The following is a 27215-nucleotide window of genomic DNA, read 5'->3' on the forward strand; positions in this document are numbered from 1 at the left end:
GAATAAATACTGAAATCATCATTTATAACGCATGAATACACATTAGTATGTAGTTTATAAACACAGTTAAACATGTTTTATTCATCATTGATAAGCACATTAGTTATGGATTAGTAAATACTGAATCCATCATTTATAAAGCATGATTCTGCTGTAAATAGTCATTACTATGTGGTTTATAATCACAGTTATAAATGTTTTACTCTTCATTGTACTGTACATTTCTGCATGCACTTGCACATCCACTATTCAGACATGTATTAATGATTAGTGACTGTGTTAGCAGATGTTCTATAAAAACTCACAACAAATTCATTTTCTAATGATGGCCTATAAACAGTGATTAATGCAGGAATTCACAGTTACAAAGCACTTACTACTCCTTAATTAAGTATTTTGCACGAGCTGATCTAAAGTGAGCACTATCTATGGCTTATTAAGCATTTACAAATTAGATATAAAGGCTGACAATGCCTCGAGACTCACAACATGTTCAGTTATCTTAACAGACGAAGGAGAGACACAACACAAAGGGATATAGAACATATTGTATTGATATTTACTGCAACTTCCCAACATATTGTATGAAGACGAACAAGGGTGGTTTATGAAGACATGCTATTGTTGTGATCTTCTCTGTTTGGGACGTTGAGCTAGCAGTCAGCGGCTCTAGTGGAGAGTATGTGTCTTTGTTTGGTAGCACACATTATGGTTGAAAGATAACGTTAGCATTTTTTCTTCACAGAAACAAAAGTTTTAAGGCAACAAAGTTCAGTTTTAGACTCAAAGTTGAATATTTGTTCACACTTTAATATTTGAGTCATAAAAACACTTTCCCTCTAACTGTGCTTTCAAAAAGAAGAAGATTTGAAAAACAAGCAGCCACATTTGATCCTAAAAATGTTCATTTTTCTCAGAGTTATAGAAGATCAATTCTTTCTATCATTTCTTTCATCTCTACGTCTGCAGGCTGCACATTACCCTCACACATGATCCCTTCATCCCAGCATCCTTTGCTCTTCTCTTCCTTCAGCCTCCTCTTCCTCCTCTATTACAGTAAACACATCAGGTTGGTACTAACTAACATCAGCTGTGTGTGATCCTGTACAGACTGAACTATCTGGTCAGCAGTGAGAAAGTTTGTCTCTCCCTCCTACAGAGGACACAGAGACACTGAGGAACCAGACCCGAACCCGAACCCAGGATAAAGAGGTTCAGTGAATGTGGTGTTGAAGGTGTGGAGGTGGATCAGTGTGTCAGAGGAGACTGTGTAGAAGGACAGAGTGCCAGCAGGACAGTCCACATACACTGCTACTCTACCAGAGGAGGAGGAGGAGGAGGAGGAGGAGGAGGAGGAGATGGGTGTTCTTCTCTTATTGTGCCAGACAGAGTAACGACCATCATCAGAGCAGCACAGACTCCAGGACTGATCATTCCATCCAAACCAACAGTCTCTACTGTTTCCTCTCCTGCTGATTCCTCTGTAACTCACTGATATAGAAACTCCTCCTCGCCACTCGACCTCCCAGTAACAGCGACCAGTCAGACCATTTCTACACAGCAGCTGATCCCAGTAGTTAAATCTGTCTGGATGATCAGGATATGACTGAACCTCCTCCACATGAATCATCTTCCTGTTGTTGTCAGACAGTTTGATGTTTCTGTTCACTGTGTTTGTGTCGACTGTGAGTTCACAGGAATCTGATGGCGAGAACAAGACACAATACAGCTGCAGTTATTGATCTATCATCTGATCATTGATTGACACTTTGATGATGACATCAGAGCTGTGAATGAGTGATGTCACAGTGTGAAGATGGTTGAATGTGTGCTGCTTTGTTTTCACACTTACACTTCCTCACACCTGGTCTCAACCATCGGACTCCAGCAGGCTCCACCCTGAAAGGAGGAGGGGGTCAGATCAGCATGGAAACATGGACATTACATCGCTCTCATACACAGAGGTTATTCTCTACAAATGGACTTACATCTTCACATGGAGCACTTATTATTAATCAGCTGATAGTCTTTCAGTTCAGTGGAGCTTCTTCTTATTGGCCGATGGCTACAGCTCATTATTTTCACTTATTGATGATGCACTTTTGAGTCATCTTCAAGGACAGCTAAATTCAGATCCAGACTGAAAGGTTCAGGATCATTTTCTTGACTATTTATGATATGAGCGCACAAACCTGCAGCGTGACAACATTGACAAATATCAACCCGCCATGATGCTCACCAACCCATCAGGATAAACCACTGTCCTATTTTCCAATGTCGAAACAAGACATCGGTCCAGAGAAACAGTTCATCACCTTTCCTCTGTCACCTGACTACTACTACTGTATTGATCCGCCACATACCTGAGAATGTCCAGTCTCCAGTGTGGATCCTCCAGTGCAGCAGACAGCTTTGTCGCTGAGTCTCCTGGATGATTGTAGCTCAGGTCCAGCTCTCTCAGATGGGAGGGGTTGGAGCTCAGAGCTGAGACCAGAGAAGCACAACCTTCCTCTGTGATCAGACAGTGTGACAGCCTGCAAACACACAAAACAACACATTACATAATAAACATGTTCAAGGAAAGAGACTCAAACTAAATAAACAAAACAATGATTTGAGACAATGTTAGGAAGATTACAATTGTATCCATCAACATAATTCAGGTTTAAAGTGGTTATCAGTTGAACAGGTTGACGAATTCTGACCTGAGAGTTTCCAGTTTACAGTGTGGACTCTTCAGTCCAACAGAAAGCAGCTTCAGTCCTGAATCCTGCAGGTCGTTCATACTCAGGTCCAGCTCTCTCAGACTAGAGGACTGGGAGCTGAGAACTGAGGACAGAGCTTCACAGCTTCTCTCTGAGAGGTTACAGTCACTCAGTCTGTAGAGACAATGATCAACAATAAGAAAAATAACATTTGTGACCAGCACTTTATCACTCAGCCAAAACCAAAAACACTTTAAATTAGTTCTGTAAAAATGATATCAGCTAGTGAGGAGTTCCCAATGTTGGTGATATATAATGTTTTTATAATCTCTCTAAGTCGAAAAGATAGCAGAGTATTTAAGTGATAATACAGAAATTTCTGTACTTACAGAGCTTTGTTGGAGGCTTTGACCACTGGCAGCAGCCTCAGAAGAGCCTCCTCTGAAGCAGAGTATTTCTTCAGGTCAAACACGTCCAGATCTTTTTCTGATGACAGTAAGATGAAGACCAGAGCTGACCACTGAGCAGGAGACAGTTCATCTGTGGAGAGACGTCCTGAACTCAGGGACTGTTGGATCTGATCCACTAGAGAACGATCATTCAGTTCATTCAGACAGTGGAACAGATTGATGCTTCTCTCTGCAGAAGGATTCTCACTGATCTTCTTCTTGATGTATTCAACTGTTTCCTGATTGGTCTGTGAGCTACTTCCTGTCTGTCTCAGGAGATTCTGATTGGTCTCCAGTGAAAGACCCAGGAGGAAGCGGAGGAACAAGTCCAGATGTCCTTGTTGACTCTCTAAGGCCTTGTCCACAGCAGTCTGGTGGAGATGTTTTAGATTCTCTTTGTCTTTAATTAATTTAAACCACCAGGATGTTGTTTGTTGTTCTGCCAGCAGATTGACTCCAGAGTTGATGAATGTCAGATGGACATGAAGAGCAGCCAGAAACTCCTGAACACTCAGATGGACGAAGCAGAAAACCACATCCTGGTACAGTCCTCTCTCCTCTTTAAAGATCTGTGTGAACACTCCTGAGTACACTGAGGCTGCTCTGATATCAATGCCACACTCTGTCAGGTCTGATTCATAGAAAATCAGGTTGCCTTTCTGCAGCTGCTCAAAAGCCAGTTTTCCCAGAGACTCAATCATCTCCTTGCTGTTTTTATTCCAGTGTGGATCTGTCTCAGCTTCTCCATCATACTTGATGGTCTTCACTTTGGACTGAACCACCAAGAAGTGGATGAACATCTCAGTCAGGGTCTTGGGCAGCTCTCCTCCCTCTCTGGTCTTCAACACATCCTCCAGAACTGTAGCAGTGATCCAGCAGAAGACTGGGATGTGGCACATGATGTGGACGCTTCGTGATGTTTTGATGTGGGAGATGATTCTACTGGGCTGCTCCTGATCTCTGAACCTCTTCCTGAAGTAGTCCTCCTTCTGTGGGTCAGTGAACCCTCTGACCTCTGTCACCATGTCAACACACTCAGGAGGGATCTGATTGGCTGCTGCAGGTCGTGAGGTTATCCAGAGGCGAGCAGAGGGAAGCAGTTTCCCCCTGATGAGGTTTGTCAGCAGCACACCCACTGAGGTGGACTCTGTAACATCAGTCAGGATCTCAGTGTTGTGGAAGTCCAGAGGAAGTCGACACTCATCCAGACCGTCAAAGATGAACACAACCTGGAACTCTTCAAACCTGCAGATTCCTGCTTCTTTAGTTTCAGTAAAGAAGTGATGAACAAGTTCCACCAAGCTGTACTTTTTCTCTTTCAGCACATTCAGCTCTCTGAAAGTGAATGGAAATGTGAACTGTATGTCCTGGTTGGCTTCGTCTTCAGCCCAGTCCAGAATGAACTTCTGTGTTAAGACTGTTTTCCCAATGCCAGCCACTCCCTTTGTCATCACTGTTCTGATTGGTTCATCTCTTCCAGGTGAGGCTTTAAAGATGTCTTCTTGTCTGATTGTTGTTTCTGATCTGTCTGGTTTCCTGGATGCTGTTTCAATCTGTCTGACCTCATGTTCATCATTGACCTCTGCAGTCCCTCCCTCTGTGATGTAGAGCTCTGTGTAGATCTGGTTCAGAAGGGTTGGGTTTCCTGCTTTAGCAATCCCCTCAAACACACACTGGAACTTCTTCTTCAGGTTAGATTTAAGTTCACGTCGGCACGCTGCAGCAACAGTTACTGAATGAACAAAGAAGAAATGTAGTTAATAAGTAGAAGCTCCAATAAATCTGATGGATGTGAACTTTAAGACATCAAGATGGTATTTATTTTCCTCCCCCCATTAAATCTCTTCAGCTCATCAGTTGTGAACAGTTTCTGTTTTCAGTCCAGAAGAATTCATAGATCTGATACAATGTGTGCATCATATTATCAGCAGAGTTTTAAAAGTAAACTTCTCCCATGTTGCCTCCATTTCCTCTTTCCAACATGTTCAATCTGTTAAAATCCTCTTACTGCTCTGTAGACAGTCAGCCAGCTCCTCCTGCTTCATTCTCCTCAGGAAGTGCACTGTGATCTTCAGAAATGCCTCTCTGCTGCTCCTCCTCTGCTCTTCATCCTCACCATCCAACACCTCCTCATCCTCCCTCTGACTCTCTGAGCATTCTGGGTAATCTGAACTCAGAACCTTCTGGATCTTCTTCAGCTCGTTCTTCACAAAAGTGACAATGTTGTCCTCCAGCAGCTGGAACAGAATATTATATGAATGACTCAATCAAAGTCAAATCATGGAAGCAAACATCAGATCCATGTTGGACAGACTGACAATCCACTGGTCTAAAAAGTGCAGCATGGAGATTATTGTGAACACAATAGATGTAAAAGTAGTTGTTGTCCATGTACAGACCATAAATATGGAGTCCAGGTGTGTTTGATGCTGCTGGGCAGACTGACCACTGGGAACCTCTGAGCTCTCCTGGTCCACTCTGTGGAGGAATCATGAAGAATGAGCTCACATTATGTCTGTCCACACAGAGAAAAACACAAGGTAAAGGTCCATGAAGTGATATTTGGATGTGAACAGTGAATCTGATGACTCCCTGTAGTGGTAAAGGTTTACTAGTCCTGCTGATCCCACTGAGAATCAACAGCTCAGTTTGGTTCAGTCCCAACAGCTCTCACCAACCCCTCCATATAGCTCTCCCTCCCTCACTGTACACTGCTGAAGTGCCCTGGAGCAAGGCACCTAGAGCCTCCAGCTGCTCCAGTGGAGCTGCTCAGTGTCTGCTTGTATCAGACTGGTTGTACTGGGCAGCTCCCAGTGTGAATGTGTTTGATTGTGTGAGTGTGAGGCAGCTGCTGCTGAAAGAGTGTTGGTGCTCAGAGAACTTCATCTGAGTCAGTAAAGGTTGAAAAACTGGAGATTTCACAACTGAGAGTCTGATAAAAACACATCATTTTATTTTACCATCAGTTTGAAATCCTCACCTTTGATCAACAGAGTGGAGCCCATCTTTGAAGAATATACGATTTTCCATAGACCAGTCACTCTTTGATTTAGACATGTTTCACTGTGTATTTTAAAGCTGTATTCAGTGCAGTGTGCAGTATAGGCGGGGAAATGATGGAGTGGAGTGACCATATCGGTCCAATTAGGATAAAAAGAGGAACAGACGTGGTGTCAAAGCAGTGAGTTTCTATAAACTGCTGCAACTATTTGTTCACTGTGAAACTGAGGCTGTTGTAAATTGAGCTGATCACACACAAACCATCACCGTCCATTAAAAGACATTTAAAACATTTAAAAATAGAGATTTCACAACAGAGAGTTTGATAAAAACACATCATTTTATTTTCACCATCAGTTTTGAAATCCTCACCTTTGATCAACAGAGTGGCCGCCATCTTTGAAGTTTACAGGATCATCCTTAGAGTGATCACTCTTCATGGACACACAGCTGGGTTCAGGTTCAGGACAGTCTGGTCTCTGATGGATCCTGATAGAAAGAAATTCATTAAAGCTCACATATTCAGAAACATTCTCACTGAATCAAAGACTTTGGGAAATGATGTATAATTTGAAATGTTTGAATACAGAGCTGGACAATAAGAACAATGTCTTCAATTACTGACATTATGGACGTGTTACTGAACACAATTTACTGATGTCACACACCTCAACACACTGTCTGAATTCCATATAATTAAAGTGAGAGCAGCTACAACATCTAACCAGAGAGCAATCAGTTCCCAGTCCAGAAGAGCAGAATGTGGAACTGGTCAGACTGGAATGAATCAGGACAAACATCAGCAGTGAGCAACATGAGGAAGGAAATCTGCTCCGATTGATTCAAACACGTTACTGTTACATTTCTCATTATGAAGCTGAATGTTTCTCCTGATACTGATTTGAGATCAGATTGTCCAGCCCTGTTTGAATACTGACAACTACGTACTTTAGCTCAGATAAATGTCTTTGTTTCAAATGGAGAATCAGAGTCTTTGTGACATGGAGAAGAGTCATGGACAGTTAGAGATCCTCATCTCACCTCTGAGCTTTGGTCCTTGTGTCATGTTCCCCACACAGAGTGCTTTTAGAGGGAGGGACTCCCTCCTCTCTGTCCTCACACTGATCCATAGCAGAGCCCACACCTTCACACAGACACAGCAACCTGCTGGGAGAGATCACACATTATTTCCCATTATTCCTCTCAGTCACATGACAAACACACACAGCTCTGATTGGAGGGATTAGTCGACTCGCAGCAACATGAACTCGGAAATGAGTCCCAAAGTTTTATGTCAGAAATGTACAGTGTGGGTCCCCAGCATTTAGAAACGGACAGATTCCAACTCAATTATCATTATTAGCATTAATAAGCATGTATGTATATCTGTATGGAGAATATTTCAACAGATACTATAGTAGTGGTTTTGGGAGTTGCTGAGGATGATGGATCAAATTCTGACATTTAAAAAATACAAAATTGCACTTTAATTTATTTTATTTGAACTCCAGGTTCACTAATATTGAGGTTATTTATATGCATAATACATTGGAACTGCAGTTTAGGAAGCTCTTTGTCATTGGTGTTCAGATATTTATTCATATTTCTGCTGGTGTTCTTTTGCTGTGCAGCATTTTCTCATTGACCTGTGTCTCTGCAGCTGTGGTTATTCATTAAGCAAATAAATAATCTCAAAATTGACGAAGAAATCCTCAAAAATCAGCTCACTGGGAGATGAAATGTTGTCACAGATGTCAGAAATTGATTCATCATCCTCAATAACCCCCAAAAAACACTCCTATATCGTTCGAATCAGCCAAACAATTACTGAAATATTGTCGATGTAGCTGATTATTAATGCTAATTATGCTAATTGACCAACATATGCAAGTTAGCATCTGTCAGTGTGTAAGTGCTGGAGATGCAGACTGTATATTTCTAACACACAATAGGACAATAGGACTCTACTGGCTGATATAAACGGCTCATTCAGCTCATTACTGAATCCACTCATCTGACAGTTTCCATGCAGAGTAGAAATGTTGTTGGCACTTTGAGCTGCAGTATCTAAGAAATGACATTCACATTGCTCTTTAGTCTGTGGGGTTGGTTGAAGACTAGAGGAATACACTTCATGTTGCTGTTTCACTTCTATTTGACTGACTTTGAAAAGCTCCTCAACAGTTGAAATGTTGCTCTTTTTCCAAGTCTACTATATCCAGTCAGAGCATGCAGTGGCAGCTAGTCCAATAATCCAAAATCAATCCTGTTACCTTGGCAGCTGCTGCTGAATTCACATCCACATCAGCTCCCAGAGACTTTCTACCTTCATCTGTAGAGGAAACACTGAGAGCAGAGCTGAAAGCATCAGTCCAATCACTGATCAGCACTGAGAACTCATCATCACTCATTCATCCTTTACATCAGTGGTTCCCAACCTTTTTCTATCACTGAGTAAACTGACGACCCCCGACTGAGTGACATATTTTATACATATTTCATATTATATCCAAAACTGTACAATCAACCCAAATATTGAACTCAGTAACTGCAAGAAGTTGAAGTTGATTCTGATGAATTCTGAGCAGATTATTTCCTGTTTAGGGAACTTTTTATACAGTTTGTCTGTGTTATGTATCTTTTATCATTTTAACAATCATAAATACTTAATATGCTTCTTTTTGGACAAATTCACTGTTTTCTTGTCCCTGATGTTTGGTCATTGATCTATTAGACAGTTTACTTTACATTGACTTTTCTTCACAGAAGTGAACCAGATGCTGAGATATAGGCCAACCTACAGACCCCCCATGAAGCTTTGGTGACCACTAGCGGGGGTCCCGACCCTCAGGTTGGGAACCACTGATTTACATCATTTCTCCTGTAAAACTATCAGCTGCTTCTCCACTGATTGGCTGCTTCTCTCTGTTTCATCTCAGTGTCAGTTGAATCCCTTTGGCTTGTTGGACTGTTGCTCAGACTAAAGAAGCAGTTAGAAAACATGACTGTGAACTCTGGGAACTACTGATGGCCTTTTCTCATCACTGTCACACATTGCAAACTAATCAATACATGGATCAATAGTGGTTTGTTATTGGCCAGAGGAGATGCTGCTTGTTCTCATTGGTCAGTGTTGAGGAAGAATGAGAGCAGAAAGCTGCCATCAGCTGCTCTACTTCTACTATCAGTCCACTAGATGGCCTCATGGAGCTGCATTTATCTGACAGCTTTACTTCCTGCTTACTTTTCAAACATGGGATCAGTTTATAAAATAGAATTCATTATTTTACATTCAAGCAGCCAAAAGTATTTGAAGTAGTTTATATTGGCTCCACCTGCAGCAACTCCAACATTAAAGTACTGATTACATGTTAATGCATCAATAATAATCATCCACTAATTTAATAATACAACACTGACAGAGGCCATTCTGTACACTGACTACTTTCACTTTACATACTTCAACTACATTGATAAGGTGAGCTCATAAAGACAGACAGAAATCATACAGTGAGTACTCTGAGTACTGTCAGTGAGTACTCTGATTACTTTGAACAGTGACACACTGACAGTAAGATGGAGGACACTCTTCCTCCATGTTGGTTCTCAGTTGACTGTTAGTAGAGTTTTCTGCTCTTTCTACTGAACTAAACTAACAAGATGAACAAAGAGTCATTGAGGAGTCAAACAGTGAAAAGTGTCTCTTACCAACCTTCACATGGACAGAAGAAGAAGCTGCGACACGACGAGTTCACAAAGTGAAAGTAACCTGTGGACAGGAAGTGGCTGTGACGTCACGGTTGTGTGAGATAAGACTGAGTGAGTGTCTGCAGAGAGAGACTGGGAGCTTCAACTACAATGTGCTGATAATACTTCTGTAACTGAGGAACTTTTTTAATGCAGCACTTTAAGTTGTAATGCAGTATTTCTGTAGTGTAGTATTACTACTTTTACTATTTTCAGCTTTGAACTGTTGGTCAGACAACATTGTGTCACTGTGGGCTCTGGAGGATTGTAACGGGCATTTCTCAATATATTCTCAAGTTGTACAATTTAGATTAATGACAATAATAATTAGTCACAGTCCTTCCTAAATAGTTGAAATCAGCTCCACGTGAGCAGCTACAACAGCCAAATACAGCAGTAATAATAATCTAATGATAGAATATAATATAGTGTAACACCTGTAGTTCCTTACTCCCCCCAGGGTGTCCTGACTCCATCCTGTGTTCCTCTAATCCAAGTCTACAGGAGGACGGACTGGTCCCTGAGGCCTCTGGTTACTGGTTGAGGGTCAGTCCCCATACTGGAGTCAGAGGCCCGACCCTCCACCACAGGGAGCTTTAAACCTGCCGTGTCGTGGGGTAAATCTCTGTTTTCAACCCCAGAGGAGAAGGCCTCCAGCTTGGTTTTGACTCACGTGTTGATCCCACTCTCTATGATCTCTTCTAACCTCTGACACTCTCCAGTTTAAAGGATATCACACATACAGAAAGGCAGTTCCCATCATATATGACCTCTGTACAATGAACATATACAGATATCAAACATTTCTGATGCCCGCCAACATACAGCAGACAGAGGCCCTGGAGAGGACTACTTAACTCACCTGGAGGATGCTGTATTCCTCGTACACCAAAAGGAAAATGTAATAAAATGTTGTTATCCGCCTTTAAAAAATATTTTTCTGTGGCCAAAACAAAAAACTAAACTGTTTGTGAGAAATAACAAAGTCTCTCTGTACCACGTCTGTTGACTATGTTGTTCCTCTTTCTCTTCCCCCTCAGATAGAGGAACATTCATCATGTGTCTTCCTGTTAGACGGCCATTATTGCTAAACCACATAGTTCATGTTAACTCAGTGAGTGCCTGTATAAGTCCTTTATTTGTTTCTGTGGGGCAATTGATTTTGCCACAGTAGCAACAACAGTAACACAGGGTGAGACATACAGATAGAAAGAAAAACACACCAATGACTACACATATTTAAACACATAAAAACATAAAACATTAAAACATCATTCTTTGAAAACTTCCTTTTCAGAGGCACAAACCTTGGACAGACCCCGGCTCTAGGTGGGTGGAAGAATTGATCTTCTTCTATAACTCTGAGAAACATTGGCTCAAATCAAATGTGGCTGCTTGTTTTTCAAATCTTTTTGAACCCACGATAACAGGGAAAGTGTTTTTATGACTCAAATGTTAAAATATGAACAAATATTCAACTCTGAGTCTAAAACTGAACTTTGGTGGTAAAAACTTTCTGTGAACAAAAAATGTGTTCAAATGTCAAACAAGAGTCTTTCAGGATCAAATTCAGCATCTGTGTAAAAATAGTTCCAAGGTGTAAAGAGTGGCTTTGATCTGAACAAACTAAATTCATCATCTTTGGTCATCGTGGAACAAATGTACAAACTTTGATCTACTCAGGTTTTATGCTCATGGTTGTCTAATATAGTTTTATATATCAGTACTCACGTGCAGTCTCATGTTCTTTTAACTGTACAACCCGGGGCCCCTTTCACCGATATGCTTAAAAATCAGCTTTTGTGTTAACATTTGAACACTCAACTCAATTAGATAAAATTCAGACTCAATGAAAATGAATAAAATTCACAAATACATGTTAAAAGTAAGATTTAATAAAGTACATTTTTAACTCTGATACCGGCACACATTGTTCCTATGTTTTTATGTTCAAGAGAGCAAGGGGATGAAAGTTTCTTGAGTTTTGAACTGCAATTGTGTACACAATATAAGAAATATGAAAAAAGCTGAATGAACTTTGAACGTTTGAATGAACTTTCTACTTTGAAACATTTAGAAGAAGGTGCCAAAATAATCTGGCTCCTCCCATACACTGCTCATAGGCTGACACCTGCTGGTGACTTTATGGAACTGCACAGAAGTGACACGGTCTTCTTTGTAAATTGTAATATTAACTCACAATCCATTAACGCTGCTATGAAACTTATGTGTCTTGTTGGCAAATATCATATCCATAAGGCTGGAACGCTTCAAACCCAATGTTCATCTGTATTTTGTTGAATTATAATTTCTCTTTGACTTTGATTAACAAACAAGAAAGCCATAAGACCTCTCAAATATTTGGATAATTACTATGTAAAAGTAAACAATAACTTCTATACATACATACTGTATATGTGACTTTATAATTCGCTCCTACAATGTGATGTCATTCAGAAACTTTTTATTTTATATGTGTAACAGGTGTGTGGATTGGGCATAAACAGAGGACGACTCACAGAACTGTTAACCAGCATTTATTTGCTCCTGCAGAAGACAATATAGCACATTCATTTCCTTCTGCTCTTTTTTTCCTGCACCTCTGCTTCCTCAGCAATGCAAAACAACACTGTGTGATTTCATTATCTTTCTGAAAATACATATAGATAAATTAAAGTTTACCCACTGACTGAATTAACAAAATAAATATGCAACGTACAGTTACACTTTCAAAATAAAGCCAGAAGAGAAACGTTTGATGTTTATTATCTATTATATACTTATAACAGAACCTCTGCTAATATTTTACTTGTCCACAGACAACAGATCAATTCTACCAGCTAGAAACTGTAAACGGAGAGTTTTATATAACCCAAACAACCAATAATCTAATATTCTGTATAGATCAATGCATATTTTATTCATCAAATCACAGGATTTTATAAGCACAATCATGAATGCGTTTCATTTTTATTCCTCTGCGTTTGTTGTAGATTTCTTCTTAAAATCATTATTGAAAAAACATTCAAATATACAAACCATTGGACGACAGAGCGGTTTTAGTAATTTCCTGTCTGTGTGTCACATTGGTTTACTTTAGCCACTGCCAGTGCTGTTAAATATAATTAAATATGAAATATGAATATTTCACGTCACTGCCACTCCCCTTTAGGAGCCCTGTAGCATCCTGATTCTGTTGACTCTATAGGGAGAAATAAACGTGAGCTCAGATTATGAACATGAAGACTTCTGAACATTTGGACTCTGTATATATGACTTGCATATTAAAAACTAAAGGAGATGTGGATGAGTGTGTGAAAGAAACATTCAAAATGTAATGAAAAAGGCAAACTGAAACTGAACTGAAATAAAACAAATGAACAAATCTTTATTTTTACTCATGCAGAGAGAGAGAGAGAGAGACAGAGAGAGAGACAGAGAGAGAGAGAGAGAGAGAGAGAGAGAGAACAACATTCACCAAGACACACAAACAAAAACATTAAATGGAGCCTATAAAGTTGCTGGCAGGCTCCCAGGTATCTTCTCAAGTTTTGCCACTGAAAAAAAAGAATGAATGCAAACAAGTGTAAGATCATTGCATATACCACAATATTAGTTTATATTAATGGGGTATCATAGAACAACAAATGACTTAGGATCGGTTTTTCAGAAGCCTGGTACTAACCTAGTATGGAAGTAAGTACATATATATTTATAAAGCATACTGTAAAAAAAAGCCAACAGCTTTAAAATCAGCTAATGTGGATCAAAGTTCTGAGTTATTACCAAGAGGAACAAGGCAGCCAGCTCACTTTTACCTCTTCTCTTCTCTGCACACACACACACACACACACACACACACAAAGAGAGAGAGAAACACAAACACAGACAAAAAGAAGTGTTAGCCATTCCAGCAACCACTGCTAAATGAACTGCTATTTCACTCAGTCAATTACATCTTACCTCCTTTAGTTGTTTCTTTTATTTCATTGTAGTGAAATATTTTTTGCTTCTAACATTTTCAGCAGCTTAAATTTTGCGAAAAGAAGAAAGAAGGAGAAGAAATTTAGAAACAGACTATGACATCCCCCAGGTGAATACAGCTGCAAAAAAGGAATTTTAAGAAAGTAAAAAAGCCTTGTATCAAGGAAATAAGTCTTATTTTTTGTCCAAAAAGAAAATTAATCTTGTCAAGCATGTTTTGCATTGGAAAAATAATCTAATTTTAAGAAAGTACAGCTTACTTTTTCTTAATAAGATATTCCAGCTACTTTTGAGCTAGAATGAACCAGTAACAGGGTATAAAAATGTTTTACAATAAAACCCAGTAGAGCAACAAGATTATTTGCCTCATTTTAAGTGTAAGACCACTTGTACAACTTCTCAATTTAAGAGTGCCAAGAAACTTAAGAAAATGAAAGGTTGTTTATTTTCATTTGTTATGTGTTCTCAGGCCATCTGAAGCTGGCAGAACCTGCTGCTTTATATCTAACATATTAAGATGACAGCAGGCTGGCAAATAACCATGCTGGACAAAAACGGCATGGCCCATAAACAAAACAAAATGACCAAAAATGACCAAAATGAAATGACCCTTGACTCAACTGCATTCTCAATCACAATGTAGCAATGAGTATGGTTTATACAGTATGATCCTGCAAGCATCAGCATAAAGACTGCTATTAACTAACTGATTGCTGATCTGCTGTTTTATCATTCAGATTAAAGTTATTTTGATACATGAAAAGATAGAAACAATCATGAAACAAACAACAGTCAGGAAACAGTTTGTCTATGAGAGGCCAACACATTAAACAGTGTGCCTTTTACAGTTCATCAGATGAGGCTCTGTGTAGCCTAAGCACATCTCCCAGATAATATTTCGTAGGAACATATGTCACATCCTTGTGAGTATAACTGTAATATGGAGTGAAATCTACCAGACTATCAGCCGTTATTATTTCATTTGCTTGTGCCGTTTGGAATCTCTATTGTATATGCCATGTAATTTCTATCATAACAAACAGTATTATGCTGCTGGAACTCAAAACAATATAATGATGAGTTAATTACATAGATATTGCTCACAAGTCCAAATTCAGGTAAATCACTGGCATTAACAGCAGTCACAAATGTCTTCTCCCGTATATATTTATTACCATTTAGATGAATCCATTTCACAGACACTGCATTGTTTATGTCATCATTTCCAAGGAAAGTCCTCATTTTTTTCTTTTAAATATGACATGCTGCATATTTCTGATGTTGGTCCCAATGCACACTCATTTAAAAAAGAATGACTTACATTTTGACAACATTCATACATTTGATTATGCCTTATTAAAGACTTGCAAACATTTCTAAGATTTCATTTTGAGGCCCACTGTTTGAAAAAACAATGTTTTGATTCGACCTGTTTTTAGCCTACATTAGCTCGCTGCCGTGTACCGCTATTGCCTCTTTTGCCTTGAACCCAAGATGACCAGGTGATACATCATGTGATACCAAGGGTACGTAGCATAAATCCGTGCCTTATAAGGACAGAAACGACCTTCTATTTATTAATGATCACGTAGATGTGACTTGATTTTAATAGTTATAAGTTAATATGAACTTATTTAGATAAATATACTTTGTATAAATGCAAAATAAACTTATTCAGGCTGAGGGCCCACCCCCGCTCCCTCTGTGCAGATGGTACAATCCACCGTTTTGCGCTCTTTTTTTCCCTCCTGAAGTCCGTTGCATTTTGAAAATAACCGCGCGTGCGTGTTCCGCTGCTGTGAATTCCTCATTTGAAAGTGTCGTATGTGGATATCAGTGGAGCCGAATTATGGATAAACTGGACGATGTTTCAGTTGCCACACTCAAAGCTATGCTACCAGGGTTTCTTTATGTCGTACTGATGTTATATTAGCTAACGTAGCTAACCTAGATTAACGAGTTGTAATGGGCTGTGACATAAAAACGAGCTAGTACTTGGTAGGGCCCCCTCTAAAAATATGTGAAGTCTAATTGGGCTTTGGGACTTTTGTTTTATTTTCTTATTATTAAGGGCTGTAAATGCTGAAAATACAGTAACACCTGGTGGTTTGTAAAACATCAGCTGTAAAGCACATCACTCTGATTTTGATTGTGTTTGTCTCATATGTACATCAGTCCAAAGCGCCTGAGTGCTATTTATTAAATCTGTAACATGTTTGTTTAAAAGTGCTATAGCAAATACTTGTATGTATAATGTATTTAAGTAAAATTCAAAAACAATAGTCATTCTCTATCAAGCATTAATGTGAAATGTGAATGCATTTTATCTAGCAAGGCTCTATACTCACGCTTACTGTAGTTTGCATGGCTTGAATATAGATATATCTAATTTATAAATGCTGTTCAATTCACTCACTGCTCTTGAAGTAAAATGGTAGTGTGTAGCAAGACTGAGCAAACTGTCCAAACAATGCTAACTGTACAAGAGGTGTCAGGGTGTTGAGTTGGCAAAATATCTGCGATGTTTAAATCTGTAGGAATTCAATGATAACATCAGTTTCTTGGTAATGACTGTAACTTGTCTATATTGCAGCTGCTAATATTGCAGAAGACTTACTACCTTCACTTTCCCGTGATGACATCAAAGATCTGTTTCCTGGTCCTGAAAATTTGGTGAGGCGCCGGGCTATATGGCTTGTTGTGAATAAAGATGAAAAGGTAAGGTCTTTCACAGTATGACAGAACTGTTTAACAGTACAACAGATTTTCCAATATCACAGAAATGTTAAGTAACTTCAATTCCGGTCCATATACATAATATTTCATTATTTTAGACGTTTCTGCTTTGAGTCCCTTTCAACAGTCCAACTTGCTTTTTTCAAGTTTTTTTTTAATCCACTAAAAGATAATGTTTTTCAAAAAAATGTTTGTGTAAATGTATTATAGGTGGATGCTACTCCTGTTCCGAGCCCTGCCACTGCTCTTCCCGTCCAGCACCATGCCACCTAAGAAGCTGGGCTTAAGCAGCGAGGCTCTTTTCCATGTCCTTACGGTGAGGTTTACAGACTTACTGCAATATTTCATACTATATGTTTCCGTTATTCACGCATACATTTTATGTCAGGTTTAGTTACTTTGAGATAAACTTTTTATTATTTCAAAAGGTCCAAAGGGTAAGTGTTCTCCATAGTGTAGTTGTAATACTACCTTCATTTGAACTACAGTAGCTGTGCTGCATTCAGTATTTGCAGCACTCAACAATGACAGTACAACATCTTCTCCCTCTCAGGGATTATTGTGACTATATGTTTACGTATATATAAGTACAATTATGATTTCACCAATATCCTAGTCCAGGTCAAAGTGTGTGTTACTTGTGATGTTTTTCTAATCCTCTACATTGATTTGTGTCATCTAGACTTCAGAGGATCCTGATGGTTTCCTGCGCCAGCGACCACTGTCTTGCCCAGTCGTGCTTGTTTCTGAGGACAACTGCATGATCGCCATTGGAAACATGCCAGTGACCACCTTCAACATTGAGAGGTTTGATGAGGGACTGCTCTACCTCATGGCATATTACTATGCCCTGCACCTCACTTACCCAAAGTGTATTTCCACACTTCTGTCAGTACTGCAAACACAAATTCTCCAAGATTCCATTCATGAGCAAGATTTGACCCCTTCCTACAAAAAGGCATTGGCGAGTGGAAGTCCTTCATTGAGTGAGTGAGTGAGTCTCTTTGTTTCTTTTGTGGTTGTTTCTTGACACCGCCTCACTCTCTATCTCATGTAAGACTTTCCAAGAAAGTCAAAGTTCTGTTTAATGTAAGGTTTATCACTGTTAGCCACATTTGTTGGTGAAACTGAAAACTTTTCCTATGGGATAATGTGCAATAACAGCAGCTGCAAAGTTGTATTAATTGTTATAGTATGCTGCAATAATAGCAGATATAACATTCTGTTTTTTGATGGATGTTTAATTAAGCAATTGTATTGCAAAGTGAATAAAAAGTATTGAAAATGAGAATGTTTTGGTGTCTTGATTTAAGACAAAGTCACTTATTTTTTTAATGCTATTTGAAGAAATTGTGTCTTATTTTAACTGCTTTTATACTTGTTATTAATCCCAGATTAAGGTGTCATTTCTTAAAGTTAACTCAGTCAAGAGACCAAAATTCTAATTTTAAGTAACTTAATCTGGGTTTTGTGGGTTTTCATTGCTTTTTATAGAAGAATTTACTTAAATTTAAGATTTTCTGTCTAGTTTTAAGGCCCATTTTAGTCTGTCAGAGGAAGAACTTTGTGCTTATTTTAAGAATTCTTGTCAAGTAAAAAAAGCTTACCCCATTGACAGATTGTTTTGCTAGATATAAGATAATTTGATTGAATTTAAGAATATTTTTGCTTCTTTCTAGTAGGTCTGTTTTTGCAGTGAACCAGGTAAAATCCCATTGAGATTAAGAACGTATTTGTTGTTATATGAACATAGCCAATGCATATAAAAATTGTCAATTAGTGAATTTGAATAGCTGGGAAATTATGGGTGGGATTTTCTAAACCTACACATCTGCAGTGCGCCACCTGTGTACCTCTCACTTGTGGTCTGATACTATGGTTGACACAGTGGTCAAATGTATAACTAGTCTGGTACCTGTTACATTAAAAATAGGATTGGTCTCAAGTTTAGGTGGATGATGGTGTAACCTATTTTATTTCATCTACTACTACACTTAAATGTGCAGCCTGCAGGATGTTTAACTGGTTAGAGAGTAACAGATCAGAGGTATTAAAGGATGTTTAACAGGTTAGAGAGTAACAGATCAGAGGTATTAAAGGATGTTTAACTGGTTAGAGAGTAACAGATCAGAGGTATTAAAGGATGTTTAACTGGTTAGAGAGTAACAGATCAGAGGTATTAAAGGATGTTTAACTGGTTAGAGAGTAACAGATCAGAAGTTGATTTAGATAGTTTCACTCCTTATTTAGTGAGTAGTGAGCTAGTTTCTACCTTTGTTCATCGTATACAACCTCCTGGACAACTTTCAGCTAGTCTGCATGGAAGGTGGCAACCCTATAGCTAGCTAACGTTAGACAGTGATTGATAGACCGTTTGAAAGTGTCCCACCTAGTTTTGTGTAAAATAGTCTTTGTATGGTTGTTGCACTACACGTTTAGCTACACTGCATGTGTAGCTTGCAAACTCAGCTACACATTATTATTATTCTAAATATTCTGTAGCATGTAGCCGAGGTCTAGAGCTGACAAGGTAAACTGCAGGTCTAGGACTAACTCTTACATTAGCAACCCACCAATATGTGTGTGCCTGTACTGTCATGGTAATTAGTTTTTATTTTAAATCCCAGCATGGAAAACCGATGAGTTTGCAAGTTTACCTAGCATGATGGCTAATTCATTTTGAGAGAGATTTGTTTTTCTCAGAAATAATTTTAAACATTTATATTTTTTTATGTTCTATGAGAAAATACTTTCTCTCAAAACTTTTTTTAGTCTCAAATATTATTATTTTTTGCTCTCAGTGTGATAACTTTTTCTCTCAGATCATTTATTTTCTCGCATGTAATAAAGACACAAATCTAACTCCATACTTAAGGCGCTGCCAGTGTTTGTGTGGGATGAATGCGCACCCTGCTGGTGAAACTAAGCAACTACATCTGAAATCTACTAGGCTGTATCGCTCTACACATTGTTAAACTGTAAAACTGGGGATTGCACTGTGTGTAACTAATGGGCGTTACATACATATTAAAAGTAAGAATTAATAGTGAATTTTTAACTCTGATACACCGTCACAAAAAAATACACATTTCTCCATTATGTTCTTTCTGTAAAACAGAAATCAAATCTATCTCATCTATTCCTTAAACAGACTCACAAGAGTTCTGGATTGAAGTTGATTTATTCATTTTATTAAAGTTTAACCAGATTGACACCCATTAATGTCAGAAAGTCCTGTTTCTCATTAATGTTTTAACGAATTGAACCAATTGAATGATATTTGAATAAATCTGGGTAACACTTTATAATGAGTACACACTATTAAGCATTAGTTAAGCATGAATAAATACTGAAATCACCATTTATAACGCATGAATACACATTAGTATGTAGTTTATAAACACAGTTAAACATGTTTTATTCATCATTGATAAGCACATTAGTTATGGATTAGTAAATACTGAATCCATCATTTATAAAGCATGATTCTGCTGTAAATAGTCATTACTATGTGGTTTATAATCACAGTTATAAATGTTTTACTCTTCATTGTACTGTACATTTCTGCATGCACTTGCACATCCACTATTCAGACATGTATTAATGATTAGTGACTGTGTTAGCAGATGTTATATAAAAACTCACAACAAATTCATTTTCTAATGATGGCCTATAAACAATGATTAATGCAGGAATTCACAGTTACAAAGCACTCACTACTCCTTAATTAAGTATTTTGCACAAGCTTATCTAAAGTGAGCACTATCTATGGCTTATTAAGCATTTACAAATGAGATATAAAGGCTGACAATGCCTCGAGACTCACAAAATGTTCAGTTATCTTAACAGACGAAGGAGAGACACAACACAAAGGGATATAGAACATATTGTATTGATATTTACTGCAACTTCCCAACATATTGTATGAAGACGAACAAGGGTGGTTTATGAAGACATGCTATTGTTGTGATCTTCTCTGTTTGGGACGTTGAGCTAGCAGTCAGCGGCTCTAGTGGAGAGTATGTGTCTTTGTTTGGTAGCGGCGGGTCGGTAACGGTAGTAACGTTAGTCGGGGATTTGTTCACACTTTAATATTTGAGTCATAAAAACACTTTCCCTCTAACTGTGCTTTCAAAAAGAAGATTTGAAAAACAAGCAGCCACATTTGATCCTAAAAATGTTCATTTTTCTCAGAGTTATAGAAGAAGATCAATTCTTTCTATCATTTCTTTCATCTCTACGTCTGCAGGCTGCACATTACCCTCACACATGATCCCTTCATCCCAGCATCCTTTGCTCTTCTCTTCCTTCAGCCTCCTCTTCCTCCTCTATTACAGTAAACACATCAGGTTGGTACTAACTAACATCAGCTGTGTGTGATCCTGTACAGACTGAACTATCTGGTCAGCAGTGAGAAAGTTTCTCTCTCCCTCCTACAGAGGACACAGAGACACTGAGGAACCAGACCTGAACCAGAACCCGAACCCAGGATAAAGAGGTTCAGTGAATGTGGTGTGGAAGGTGTGGAGGTGGATCAGTGTGTCAGAGGAGACTGTGTAGAAGGACAGAGTGCCAGCAGGACAGTCCACATACACTGCTACTCTACCAGAGGAGGAGGAGGAGGAGGAGATGGATGTTCCTCTCTTATTGTGACAGACATAGTAACCATCATCAGAGCAGTACAGACTCCAGGACTGATCATTCCTTCCAAACCAACAGTCTCTACTGTCTCCTCTCCTGCTGATTCCTCTGTAACTCACTGATATATAAACGTCTCCTCTCCACTCGACCTCCCAGTAACAGCGACCAGTCAGACCATTTCTACACAGCAGCTGTTCCCAGTAGTTAAATCTGTCTGGATGATCAGGATATGACTGATCCTCCTCCACATGAATCATCTTCCTGTTGTTGTCAGACAGTTTGATGTTTCTGTTCACTGTGTTTGTGTCGACTGTGAGTTCACAGGAATCTGATGGAGAGAACAAGACACAATACAGCTGCAGTTATTGATCTATCATCTGATCATTGATTGACACTTTGATGATGACATCAGAGCTGTGAATGAGTGATGTCACAGTGTGAAGATGGTTGAATGTGTGCTGCTTTGTTTTCACACTTACACTTCCACAGACCTGGTCTCAACCATCGGACTCCAGCAGGCTCCACCCTGAAAGGAGGAGGGGGGTCAGAGCAGCATGGAAACATGGACATTACATCGCTCTCATACACAGAGGTTATTCTCTACAAATGGACTTACATCTTCACATGGAGCACTTATTATTAATCAGCTGATAGTCTTTCAGTTCAGTGGAGCTTCTTCTTATTGGCCGATGGCTACAGCTCATTATTTTCACTTATTGATGATCTATTATTATTATCAGTATTATATTTGTAACAGAATGTTTACATTGATTACCTTTAAACAGTTTAACATGGGAGGTGAATTGGTAAGAGCCGACTAAATATAATATTTCTCTGCATTTACTTCGACTAGAAGCTAATGCTAGTTAGCATGAAGGATTTATTAAGTTGAAATAGTTGCCAAGTTTCCCTTTAAACAGTTTCTCAATAAAAGACGGCACGCAGAGTCTTCAGGTGGGTTTTTGATGTTTTACTTAAGAAGATCTGTGAAACTGTAATATAAAAAATAAAAAGTATGTCAGACTCTGTTCTGTCTGTTTCTTATACATTCATAAATACAACACGCATAAATTTACACCAAAGTTATAATTTAGCTCAATGCTAACATAATATAGAAAATCCCATTGATGGGCTAGCGCATTAGCATCGGTCTCGCTATTCACTTTACACACAAATGATAGTAAACCGTAACAGGTACGTCATACATGAACTTCACACACTAACGATATATTACAGACTCATGTCCCGTTAGTGCTCTTTTCAGTATTAATACAATGAAAGTTGAAGTTGTTCTTTTATTTTGCACATTTGGAAATGTTGCATTTATGTATGCATCCAGTGGGTAGGGTGGCCATTCGTCCGGTTTTTAAACACCCTGTCCGGCTGCAGGCGCAGCCTTAAGCCGGACACTCGTTTGTCCTCCTGTTGAGAAAATAACTAAAAAGGTCGCCTTCTGACACATTACCTCGTTAGTTTAATACTTATTGGCTAAAAATGTGTGTCAAAATAAGTAATTTCATTGGTTACATTTTCGTGTAGTGACCTATCAACACATGACTAATTTTAATATTCAAATGAGCCATGTGTTGATTCCACACCCACCAGGCTGTCAATCAAACTCTCAGTGACAGAGAAGTAATGTGAGTTAACGTCGGTTGTTGGACTGAAATTCAGAAAATGCTCATACTCATATGTAGATAGGCAAAGTCACAAATCTGAAACAGAAGGTGCTGTATTTTTTTACCCTTTATCTATCCAGATAAAAACATTAAGAACAGTTTCTGTATGATGTTTATTAGACCTATGTAATCTGAATTGGAAGGGCACGTTGTCATGAGCTGTATCTTGTATATTTATTATTAGCTATGTGGTATGTGTATGCACCTTTATGTAATCTGGTGGAAAAACATTAAAATTTAAAACGGGATCATACCAAACAAATATCTGCTTGCGTGTCCCTGTGTATGCAAAGTGTCCTCCTTTTTGATGTGAAGGAAATGGCCACCCTACCAGTGGGGCATCACAATAAAATTAGGCATAATAATTTGAGAGTTGGACAATATCGGAATATCGGATATCGGCAGAAAAGCCAATATCGAGCATCCCTACCTTTAACCTATCCACTGGTAAAAAGTGCTCTTATATCTCTTAATAGAAGATTGCAGACTGAAAGGTTCAGGATCATTTTCTTGACATGCTGGTTCTCTGGACTCTTGTGGTGGATGATAATCATACCACACACCCATTTCATCCTCTTCCGAGTCATATTCTGACCCCATCTTGTCACCAGGGTCAGGGGCCAGTGGTACAGTGTAGTTCTGGATTTCTTGATGCCAAGCATGCTCAACAGTTCATGAATGAGCCGACTCTCGAAATCCCTGCCTTGATCTGAATGCACTCTTTTTGGTAGACCATAGTGGACAAAGTACTGTTCCCACAGAACCTTAGCAACTGTTGATGCTTTTTGATCCTTAGTTGCAAAAGCTTGAGCATATCGGGTGTAGTGATCTGTAACTACAAGCACATTGCAGATGTTTCTGGAGTCAGGCTCGATTGACAGAGAATCCATACAGACTAGATCCTTTGGTCCCTCACTGTTAAGATGTGACAACTCAGCAGCTTTCTTAGGCAGAGCTTTCCTCTGAATACACCAGGGGTGTCTTCTTCATCCTCTCAGCAGAGTTCAGACTCATAAAAACTGTCAGCGTTTGAATTAAAGAAATAAAGTAAGTTTAACAACACTTAACAAACTCATGAACAGCACAGCGTCTCTCTATCTCTCTCTCTCTTACGTCTCCGTTTCTCTTTTTAATCCTCTCAGAATCCGGTAGGTTTCCTCATACTCATCTCTAATAGACTCTGATTGGACAATGACAGGTTGACACCTGAATACTCAAATAAACAACAAAACATACAGCAGGAGGTGTTCAAGGACTGCTCAGAACACAGGAAAATTCAATATCTTCTAAAAAACATAGCAAATATACATTTCCCTGCATTAAACACAACTGATCTCACATCAGTAGTAATTAAGAATAGAATTTAAAATCCTCCTCCTCACCTACAAAGCTCTTCATGGTCAGGCCCCTTCATATCTTAAAGAGCTCATAGTACCCTATTACCCCTCTAGAACACTACGTTCTCTGAATGCTGGGCTACTTGTGGTTCCTATAGTCTCTAAAAGTAGAACAGGAGCCAGAGCCTTCAGTTACCAAGCTCCTCTCCTGTGGAACCAGCTTCCAGTTGTGGTTCTGGAGGCAGACACCCTCTCCACATTTAAGAGTAGGCTTAAGACGTTCCTCTTTGATAAAGCTTATAGTTAGAGCTGGATCAGGTGAGTCCTGAACCATCTCTTAGTTATGCTGCTATAGGCCTAGACTATCGGGGGATTTCCCATGATGCACTTAGCTCCTCTCTTCCTCTCTCTTTCTGCACTAATTCATGTCCCATTAATGTATGTTACTAACTTCACTTCTTCCCCGGAGTTCTTGTGCTTTCTCATCTCGCAGGTTCTCATCGATCCTGGTGGAGCCTCAATATTACTGGTATTATTATTATTATTATTATATATTATATATCATATATCAAATATTATATTATATATATATATATATATATATATATATATATATATATAATATATAATAATAAATGCCCAAAAGTCAAATTATTCTAGCAAAATATGTCTCCTCATGCCACGAACTGAGGACAACTAAACAAATTAAATTCTTTTTTTTTCTTTTAATATATACACACACTCTCTCGCTCTCTCTCTCTCTCTCAATAATATTGTACAAGCAAAGTATTCAAATATGATACAATAAATCAAAGATATATACATTATTATTATATGAACATTATATTAGTTATATACAGTGTGTGTGTCTGTGTGTGTCTGTGTGTGCGTGTGTCTTAATCATTCACTGTCCCTCAGGTTGTGGCATGTTAATACATACTGGGCAGCAAGGTGTGCCCGCTCTCCTTCTCCGAGGAGTATTTTTAATTTGGAGAGGTCGTTCATCTCTTTGAAATCTGGTATCAAAGAGATGAACTTGTTCAAATAACTTTTTCTAGTAATATTTAATTTTGTACATTATAGGAGAAAGTCTCTAGATCTGTCTGTCTGTCTGTCTGTGTCTCTCTCTCTCTCTATCTCTGTCTGTCTGTCTGTCTGTCTGTCTGTGTCTCTCTCTATCTCTGTCTGTCTCTGTGTGTGTCTCTCTCTCTCTCTCTCTCTCTCTCTCTCTCTCTCTCTCTCTCTCTCTCTGTCAGGGCAGAAAAGGAAGTTTTTCCTTGCCGCTGTCTCCAAGGTCTTGCTCATGGTGGGAACTGTTGGGTCTCTGTAAATAATGTTATAAGGAGTTCGGTCTAGACCTGCTCTATTTGAAAACTGTCCTGAGATAACTTCTGTTATGAATTGGTGACATACAAATAAAACTGAACTGAACTGAATTGTAGTTTAGGTGACGCCTTTAGTTTTTCTGGACTAAAAGGTAACACACGCTGATGGCAGATGACATCCATCAAAATATCTCAAACTATTTATGATATGAGCCCACAAACCTGTAGCGTGACAACATTGACAAATATCAATCCACCATGATGCTCACCAACCCATCAGGATAAACCACTGTCCTATTTTCCAATGTCGAAACGAGACATCGGTCCAGAAAAACAGAAATGTCATCACCTTTCCTCTGTCACCTGACTACTACTACTGTATTGATCCGCCTCATACCTGAGAGTGTCCAGTCTCCAGTGTGGATCCTCCAGTCCAGCAGACAGCTTTGTTGCTGAGTCTCCTAGATGATTGTAGCTCAGGTCCAGCTCTCTCAGATGGGAGGGGTTGGAGCTCAGAGCTGAGACCAGAGAAACACAACCTTCCTCTGTGATCAGACAGTGTGACAGCCTGCAAACACACAAAACAACACATTACATATTAAACATGTTCAAGGAAAGAGACTCAAACTAAATAAACAAAACAATGTTTTGAGACAATGTTAGGAAGATTACAATTTTATCCATCAACATAATTCAGGTTTAAAGTGGTTATTAGTTGAACAGGTTGACGAATCCTGACCTGAGAGTTTCCAGTTTACAGTGTGGACTTTTCAGTCCAACAGAAAACAGCTTCAGTCCTGAATCCTGCAGGTCGTTCATACTCAGGTCCAGCTCTCTCAGACTAGAGGACAGGGAGCTGAGAACTGAGACCAGAGAAGCACAACCTTCCTCTGTGATCAGACAGCCTGACAGCCTGCAAACACACAGAACAACATGTAGTCCGGTGTAAAAGTACAGGGGTTAAAACAAGTTAATTTGTAATACAAATAACTGTTGGTAATTGGCCGTAGGTAAGGGAGTGAGTGAGGCACTGTTTTGTTTAGAGTTCAGTTAAGTAGCATATTTGATCTGAGTTTGATAAGTATAGAGAAATCGTATTAAGGGGTAAGAACTAGGAATTTTACCGGAGACCTGGAATTATTTGAATTTTGAATAGTATTTTAATATTGCCAATTCTATTTTGCTTATTATAAGTGTCTATTTTTCTACAGTCTTTTGCCAATTTAGGTAAAAGTCATTTTTGTTTACAACTATAATATTTTTATTTGAAAGAAGTCTAATTTGAGTAATTGTGTTATTTCATTTTTAATATCTGTTAATTAACAAAGTAAATATTATTTGTGTTAAACTGGAAAACAACTGGTTAGTTAACTATTATTTCATTTATTTGAAAGAGTTGTCTGGGGTCAGTTATTTAAAATAGTGTAGAGTACGTGTGAATAGAGCCACTGCTTAGTCTAACAAAGTTGTTGGTTATTTATAAAGTATTAGGCCATAAAAAGTTTCACACAAAACAGGGAAACCTTCGTGGTAGCTACCTTAATAAATCAAACCCCAACACCCCATCATTTAAGTCCAAGGTGAGTTGCTTTAACTTAAGCATTTACTGAGT

At 38.7% G+C, this 27215-nt stretch overlaps 1 protein-coding gene and 2 long non-coding RNA genes across 7 annotated transcripts in view; 1 reads left to right on the plus strand and 2 right to left on the minus strand.

Moving 5' to 3' along the window:
• Positions 1 to 27215, minus strand: part of LOC127373978 (uncharacterized) — a 423284-nt gene that overhangs the window by 251264 nt on the left and 144805 nt on the right. The window contains exons 20-22 of the mRNA XM_051418866.1: positions 26001 to 26171; positions 2706 to 2879; positions 2447 to 2534 (exon numbers count right to left, since the gene is read on the minus strand). Coding sequence (XP_051274826.1) covers positions 2447 to 2534; positions 2706 to 2879; positions 26001 to 26171 — 433 coding nt within the window. The remainder of the gene's footprint in view (positions 1 to 2446; positions 2535 to 2705; positions 2880 to 26000; positions 26172 to 27215) is intronic.
• Positions 8204 to 10671, minus strand: LOC127374026 (uncharacterized). The gene is made up of 4 exons (XR_007886971.1): positions 10339 to 10671; positions 9867 to 9940; positions 8319 to 8500; positions 8204 to 8221 (listed from the first exon to the last, which is right to left on the minus strand). It is a non-coding gene; the product is annotated as an uncharacterized LOC127374026 (long non-coding RNA).
• LOC127374042 (uncharacterized) overlaps positions 20744 to 27215 on the plus strand; it is a 117441-nt gene continuing 110969 nt past the window's right edge. For all 5 annotated transcript variants that reach the window (XR_007886974.1, XR_007886975.1, XR_007886977.1 and 2 more), the window contains exon 1: positions 20744 to 21119. This is a non-coding gene — a long non-coding RNA (uncharacterized LOC127374042). The remainder of the gene's footprint in view (positions 21120 to 27215) is intronic.

The sequence above is a fragment of the Dicentrarchus labrax genome, unplaced genomic scaffold, assembly GCF_905237075.1.
Source record: "Dicentrarchus labrax unplaced genomic scaffold, dlabrax2021, whole genome shotgun sequence".
In the NCBI taxonomy this organism is placed as follows: Eukaryota; Metazoa; Chordata; class Actinopteri; family Moronidae; genus Dicentrarchus; species Dicentrarchus labrax.